We start from the raw sequence: 7,565 nt of genomic DNA, 5'->3' as shown, positions 1-7,565 counted from the left end.
TGGCCTCGAACTCAGAAATCCACCTGTCTCTGCCTCCCAAGTGCTGGGATTAAAGGCGTGAGCCACCATTGCCCAGCTTAAAATATATATTTTTAAGACTTTATGCATATCTTCAGACACAACAGAAGAGGGAATTGGATTCCATTACAGATGGTTGTGAGCCACCATGTGGTTGCTGGGAATTGAACTCAGGACCTTTGGAAGAGCAGTTAATGCTCTTAACCACTGCTATCTTGATTTTTTGTTTGTTTGTTTGTTTGTTTTTTCGAGACAGGGTTTCTCTGTAGCCCTGGCTGTCCTGGAAGTCACTCTGTAGACCAGGCTGGCCTCGAACTCAGAAATCCGCCTGCCTCTGCCTCTCAAGTGCTGGGATTAAAGGAGTGTGCCACTACTGCCTGGCTGTATAGTTGATTTTTAAAAATTGTATATTTTTATGAAGTGGTTACAGTTTCTATAATTAAGGTTTCATTAGTAAGAAGTAATGAAACCAAGTTTAGGTTTCCAGGGGCCCCTGTATAATGTCTGATTTTTACTTTGTAAAATCGGAAACCAGTGGCTCGGGGTGGAAAAAGTCTAAGCCAAAAAAAGTAGCCCAGAGATTTAGAGCCATATACCCATTCTCTGACACCAGGAAGAAGAAACACGCTCCAGCCACCTTCTGCAGAGCCTGAGGGGGTGCGGGCCCTTTAAGGCACCCGGAAATGGGATGTCAAGACCGGAAGTGCCCTACTTATTTCCTCTCTTCACGTGGTGTCGGCCGGAAGTGACGAGTGAGGCCCGGGAGCTGCGGACGCGAAGGCGGACGGAGCCGGAGTCGCAGACACCGCGGGGTCTCCGGGACAGGTGACCGGGGGAGGGGGCCGGGAGCGCGCCCGGAGAGGGCGGGGCCTGTTCGCCCACGTGAGGGGAGCGTGAACGCGCGCGGACAGGGAGACGAGCCGCCGGCGGGGGCGGGGTCAGGGTACTCTGCGGGGGGCGGGGACGCGACGCCCACATGCGTTGCTTGAGGGGTGCTGAGGCTGGGTTGTGAACATGTGGGCAGGGCCAGACGACGGGTGCGGGCCGGCCCAGAGCCCTGGCGGCTGCCAGAGTGGGGCGGGACTTGCGAAGCTGCGTCCGGGCTGGGGGCGGGGCCAGAGTTTTGCTAAGAGGACCTGGGGGCAGGCTCGGGACGTTGGGCGGAGACGCTGGGGGCGGGACCAAATAGTGTGGGGTGGGGATAAGAGGCGGAGTCTGGGCGTTGGCAGGTTGGAAACTGTGGGCGGGACTAAAGTGCTGGGCGTGTAAGGGGTGGAGTTTGCTCGGTAGGCGGGTGAAGTGGGGAGTGGTCAAAGCGGTGGGCGGGGTGAACTGGGGCGGGGCTAGGGTATTGCTGGGGCCTTACAAGTTAGTCTGCTGTAGTGAGGGCCACGGGGGCGTGGTCATGCGGGACAGGGGCGGAGCTAAGGGGGTGGACTTGCTAGGGGCGGGGCCAAAGTTTGGAGGGGAGTGGGGAAAGGGGCAGGATTTGGGTTTTGAGTGAAGAGGTGATGACTGAACTGAAGCGTTGTGCTGAGTTTGGCCAAGATGCTGATGGTGTAGCCGCAATGTTGTCCTCGGTGTTTTGGGTATTGATTGCTGCGCTAGGGCGTGGTTACGTTATTTAGTGGATGGGGCTTAGTGTTTGGGGTGGAGACCTCCTGCGTGAGGCAAGAAAGTTTCTTGGTTCTAGGGCTGGGTCTTGATCCTTGCCCAGAAGCTAGGAGAGGGTCCAGGGGCTGGCTGAGACTGGAGCTAAGATATCAGAGGTTTCGCGGGTTGGGCTAGGATGCTGGTGGAGAATGGCGAATGGCGGAGTGGAGGGGTGGGGCTAGGGTATGGGTTTAGAATGGTGAATGGTGGGGATGGGGCTAGAAAGTTTTTACTGAGCTGGGAGCGCTGCAGAACACAGGGCAGCAGAGAAGTAGGGGACTCAGAGGCGGGGTCGGAATGTTTCCCAGAGTGTTGGGGGCGGGCCGGTTAAATTGGAGGTGGTGCCAAAGTGTGGGTTTTTGTGGGCGGGGCCAGAAGTCTCGCGGGAAAGGAGGGACCTGAAGTTTTTCCCTAGTTAGGGGCGGGACCACAGAGGCTTTTGCAGGTCAGGGGTGCGGTTGCTGCTGGCAGTTTTCTCTTATAAGCCTGTCGAAGTTCTGTCATCTGCGTTGAGTATCACTATGAAGGTCAAGTCCGGTCCAGGAAGGCCCCTGCAGTGGATCCTGGGCCTGCTTGCTGAATCTTTTCTGCCTTGGTAGGATGAGTGCCTTTTTAGGATGCTGGGGGCTGGGCTGCATCATTCTTAGGGGAGCCACGGACTAAAGTTGTCTCAGAGTTAGACATGTTTTTCATTATGATTTATTTATTTTTGTGCATGTATGCGTGATCACAAGGTCAGAGGGCAACTGGTGGGAATCAGTTCTCTCCTTCTACTTTGTGGGTCCTGGGGATTGAATTCAGGTTTTCAGGCTTGGCAGCAAGCACCTTTACTCCAGGAGCCATCCCACCAGCCCCCTAGAAGTTACTTTTGCGGGTTGGAAGGAAAGGTTGTAGCTGACCTTTTGAGATCCAGATCCTGGCTAAAATTGTCATAGGGAATGGAGCCTGGACTGGCATCTTTGGAGGAATTAGTATTAGTTACAGGGGTGGGGTCAGGATTTTCCCAAGGTGGGTCTGACTAATTGCATGGATGGATCCAAAACTGAAGGGCAGGATTTGTGTTTCTTTAGGAGAGAGGTGAGGCTAGTATTGAGAATACCCTTGATGAAGTGCATTTTTCTATGAGTCTGTATTTTTGGAACCCTCAATAAAGGAGAGGAGACAGCATTTCAGAATACTGTTGATCTTAATGTACTGTTCTCTCTGCCCTCAGGAGCTTCTAGTGCTACATGTATTTTCTGTAAGGGAGATCACAGCCAATGATGGTGAGCCGGAGAGGGTTGGGCAAGGTGGGCTACAGAGACCAAACCCTCAAGTACTGGGTAAAATGCCCATGTGATAGGAAGATTTTTCTTTCCACCTTTCAACTGCTTCCTTACCACAGGCTACCACACTAGATTTGAAATCAAAGGAGGAGAAGGATGCAGAGTTGGACAAGAGGATCGAGGCTCTTCGTCGGAAGAATGAGGCCCTTATCCGGCGCTACCAGGTGCCCTAGCCCTGCCCTGGAGACCCCATCCCCTCTCCTCCCCGCAGTGAGTTTTCCCCACCTCTCCCTTCAAGCTTTCTCATGTTTCCCCTTCACTCACAGGATGCAAGCCAAAGGCCATGGTCTGGCCTCCCTCCCTCCATCCTATCATCCATCCATTCATTCATTGATTCACTCTGCTCACTGATGCCTTCAGAACCCCTGCTCAATGCTGAGTGGTCCTGGGGACACAGTCCCCAGACCTGTTCTTAGGGTTTACTGTCCAATTTGGGACATAGTTGCCCTTTGTGATGACCCAGAGTAGACAAGGCTGGGCTGGGGGAGTTAATAGGTCTGTGGGAGTCCAGAGCTCTCCCTCTAGCCTGAAGACATTAGGGAGGGCTTTCTGGTAGAGAGGATTCTGAGAACTGAAGGGTGCTTCAATATTAGGAAAGGAATTGGGTTATCTTTCACATGGGGGAAGTTTGGCCAGATGTTTGGATGCTAGAGAGGGCTTAGAAAGTCAGCTGGTGGAGAACTGGTGTAGGAGGTCATCAGGGGCCAGCCATATAGATTGGAGAATGCTTAAGGGCACTAGGGAGCCATAGAGGGCTTTGAATGGGAGTGAGACCTGGTGAGAATAATCTGAATAGGAGACTCATTTTTTTCTATGAAGTGGTAGATGATGGGGTGCCATTCTAGAGTCTAGAAGAAAGCTGGGGCAGGGGCCCTAGTGGGAGAGGATAGACATGACTCAGTGACCAAGGGCAGGTGGGGTTAGAAAGGGGAGAGAAGTGAGGGTCCAGAGCAGGACCCAAGAGGACATAGTGGGGCTATTTCTATGAAGGGACCTGGGAGAAGGGTGGCCCTCATTGACTCATTTTTCATGCATTCGTTCATAAAAACAAAACAAAAAACTAAAAGCTGGGTTTGATTGTATGCCAGGGAGCACTGGAGGCTAGGAGGAGGGGTGCATCCAAGAACAGTCCCAACAGGTATCCCCATGCTTTACCAAGCCAGGGATGAGAACAGAGAAAGGCAGGTTGATGGTGAGACATTTGAAACCTGAGTGGTTACAGGCTCACAGAACTCACTCGAGCAGAGCTGCTAGTACAAAAGCCCCAGGGCTGGGGGGAAAAGCAAGAAGACCTGTGCAAATGAGCAGGAGAGCGACCCCCACTGTGGGTTCCATGGTGATGGGAAAGCATTTGGCTCTTACTGATGGGCTAACTCACAGTTGGGGCTTTGGAGCAGCAGAGTAACATGCAGGGGTTTGATGGAAGATGCTGTGACCCATTGTCTAAAGCTCTGGAGAGAAGCCTGAGTAGAGGTGCAGGGAAAATGTAGAGGATGGTGGGAGTCCAGCTGGTGGGCAGGACCCCTAACACTGCATTCCCGTGGGTGTTTGCTTCTAGGAGATTGAGGAGGATCGGAAAAAAGCTGAACTGGAGGGTGTGGCAGTGACAGCCCCCCGGAAGAGCCGTTCCATGGAAAAGGAGAATATGGCAGTGGAGGTGGAGAGCCCAGCATGTCTGAATCTGCAGAATGGGGACGGGCCTGGGGCCTGGGGCCTGGGGCCTGGGGCCTGGGGCCTGGGGCCAAGACCTGCCAGCTGCCTCTTAGCCTAGGATGCTCCAGTCTATCTAGCCTTTGACTGATTTCTTTTTCCTCTCCCTTTCAGGAGAAGAGCCTGGGTCCCTCACGGAGGATTCCTGGGACTCCTCGGCCCCCAGGGGCCAGCAGAGGGGGCCGGACCCATCCCCAGCAGGGAGGCCGGGCAGGCATAGGCCGGGCATCCCGAGGCTGGGAGGATGGTGCCGGGGAGCAGTTTCGAGGGGGTACTGGGGGCCGGGGCCGGAGGGGCCGGGGCCGGGGATCCCCTCATCAGTTAGGGGCAGGAGACAACTCAACCTCTGATCGCAAGTCCAAGGTAGGCACTAAGTAGGCCATGAAGCTTAGGCCAAGGTTTTCTGTTCCCTGTTTTCTACTCACTTACTCATTCATTTATTCATTCATTTACTCATTAATGTTTCTGGTCTTGGGATTGAACTTGGGGCCTTGTACATGTTAGGTAGTGTTACCCTTGAGCTACATCCTTAGCCCTTAGCTTTTATTTTGAGACAGAATATCATCTCACTAGGTTGCCTAGGCTGGCCTTGAATTTGGCATCTTCCTATACAGCCTCCTCAGTGGCTAGGAAAACAGGCCTCCTGCCTTGCTGTGTCCATCTAGTTCATTTCTTTCCCTTTTCCTTTTCTCAATGCTTGCTTCTCCCTGATCCTCTGTCTTTGGGTCCCCTGTCCCTCCTGCCGGCTTTCAGAGGGGTTCTCTTCTTCCATTTTGACCAGCACTCTGTATGTGTGAGGTTCTGATTCTGACTTCCTGCTCCTGCCTGTTTCCTGTGTAGAGTCTGCTTTGTGCTCACATTGTGTCGGTCTGTGTGTTTAGATTCATGTTGGGAGTAGTGGCCTTACTGTGACTGCTCCACTCCCCAGCAGCCAATGGCCTCGGTTCATGGCTTGTGTGGACTTGCATCTAAGCTGGTCTATGCATCTCTGCCCTGGTGAGGTTGCTTTCTCTCTGGGAGTAAAGATTCTTGCTCTTGTAGGAAATGCCAGTTAGATCCAAAGGGCATTGTAAGTAAGCATTCTCTGCTGTCAGGCATTGTGCCTTAGGGCAGGCACTCAGCAAACGCCAGAAATGGACTCTTAGGGTTTGCTGAGCTGCTGCTGCATGGATTGCAAGCCTGGGAGATAACTTGGTCACGATGGTCACGAAAGTGCTTAAGGCCTGCATTTGGTCCCTAGAACCCACAGACGAGATGAGTCCACACAGGCTTGAAATCTGTACCCTAATAGTTTCAGCGGAGACAGGTGGACCTTGGGCACTGTGGTCAGCCATGCCAACCTACATGGTGAGCTCCAGGCCGGCGAGAGGCTCTGTCTAAAAAACGGTGGATAGGCCTGGTTCTGTGGTGTATACCTTTCATTCCAGCAGAGGAAGCCAAGCAAATCTCTGCTAGTGAGTTCCAGGCTTGCCAGAGCTCCATAGTGAGACTGTCTCCAAAGAAGAAAATGAGACTAGTGCTCTATCTAAGTTGCCCTTTTGACCTCCACACATACATGCATGAACATGCCCGTGCATGCAGACACCAGATGCAGTAGGCTGAGTAGAATCAGGGTTGGTTTCTCTCATGTGTTAAGCTAAGTACTGTGGATCAGGAGGCTAAGCCTGCTGACTGTTGTCCACAGGTGGGCACCAGAGCACTGACCACACCCTAGAAAACACATTTTCTTACATTTCTGTTGGCCGCACTCCCCAGCAGTGGAGGCTGGGGAACAAGAGTCCTGTTGTTTGTCAAGCGTGATAGTGTCGCAGAAGGGAAGGGTGAGGATTGAGTGCTCCTCTGTCACTCGCCAAGTCACTACCTCTGTGCATCATTTCTGTGCTGGCTGAGGTGTGCCAGGGCCCCCAACATCCACATGAGTTTTAAGTTAGGCACCCTTTGTCACCTGTCTGTCCTTGGGGAATTTGGGCTGTCCTGTCTTTCCTGTATAGCTAGTTGTGTGGTTCTTTCTGACAGCCATGCGCCATCTTGCCCCCTCCAGGAGTGGGAGGAGCGGCGCAGGCAGAATATCGAGAAGATGAATGAGGAGATGGAGAAGATTGCCGAATATGAGCGCAACCAGCGGGTCCGCACCAAGGCAGCCTGGGGGGGGGGGGGGGGGGCTGAGTGGAAAGCACCCAGTGCCTCCCAGCCTGCCCACATGCTAGCTCTTCTGCTGCAGGAAGGGGTGCTGGAGCCCAACCCAGTACGCAACTTCCTGGATGATCCCCGACGTCGGGGTGGGCCCCTCGAGGAGTCTGAGAGGGATCGCAGGGAAGGCAGCCGCCGGCATGGACGCAACTGGGGAGGCTCGGATTTTGAGCGGGTGCGCTCTGGCTTGGAACAGGAGCGACAGGTGCGTGCTGCATCTCCCTGTGGTGGGGCTCCCGAGAGCTGTGCTTTAGGCTGGCTGTTATGGGCAGATCAGGGTTGCTTTTTGCAAGGATTAGCACTAGCTTGATTTGGTGGATTTTGGTAGGGTCTTGGGCTGGTTAGGAACTCACTACCTAGTTCAAGCATTTGGGTTGCCATGCTTGGCCAGTGTTTTCTATTTTCTTTTTGAGGTAGAGAGTCTCACCATCTAGCCCTGGTGTCCTTGGACCTCCAGGCCAGCTCAAGTTACATGAGTTGTAGCTTTAAGCCCAGCACAGATGTCTATACCCTTGAATGCTGAGCTTAAAGCTGTGTAGCATTATGACCTGCTGCCAGTGTTTTCTTTGTTAGGGATTTATGCTGGACATTTTTTCCATGTTGGAATATAACCCAGGGTCTCATACATGCTATACAAACTATGTACCAGGGAGCTATATCCCCAATCCT

The 7,565-nt window shown here is 53.1% G+C and overlaps 1 protein-coding gene across 13 annotated transcripts in view; it reads left to right on the top strand.

Annotated features, from left to right (window-relative positions):
- Positions 1-746: 746 nt before the first annotated feature.
- Ccdc9 (coiled-coil domain containing 9) overlaps positions 747-7,565 on the top strand; it is a 13,011-nt gene continuing 6,192 nt past the window's right edge. For 9 of the 13 annotated variants that reach the window (XM_031385429.1, XM_031385427.1, XM_031385430.1 and 6 more), the window contains exons 1-7: positions 747-843; positions 2,885-2,936; positions 3,056-3,160; positions 4,555-4,653; positions 4,821-5,069; positions 6,748-6,831; positions 6,928-7,101. In XM_031385429.1, coding sequence (XP_031241289.1) covers positions 2,931-2,936; positions 3,056-3,160; positions 4,555-4,653; positions 4,821-5,069; positions 6,748-6,831; positions 6,928-7,101 — 717 coding nt within the window. In that variant the 5' untranslated portion in view covers positions 747-843; positions 2,885-2,930. The other 4 variants (XM_031385432.1, XM_031385424.1, XM_031385423.1 and 1 more) reach the window with 4 other exon arrangements.

The sequence above is a fragment of the Mastomys coucha genome, unplaced genomic scaffold (genome assembly GCF_008632895.1).
Source record: "Mastomys coucha isolate ucsf_1 unplaced genomic scaffold, UCSF_Mcou_1 pScaffold21, whole genome shotgun sequence".
Taxonomy (NCBI): Eukaryota; Metazoa; Chordata; class Mammalia; order Rodentia; family Muridae; genus Mastomys; species Mastomys coucha.
The sequence above is the reverse complement of the archived record's forward strand: the minus strand, read 5'-3'. Positions and strand labels throughout refer to the sequence as shown.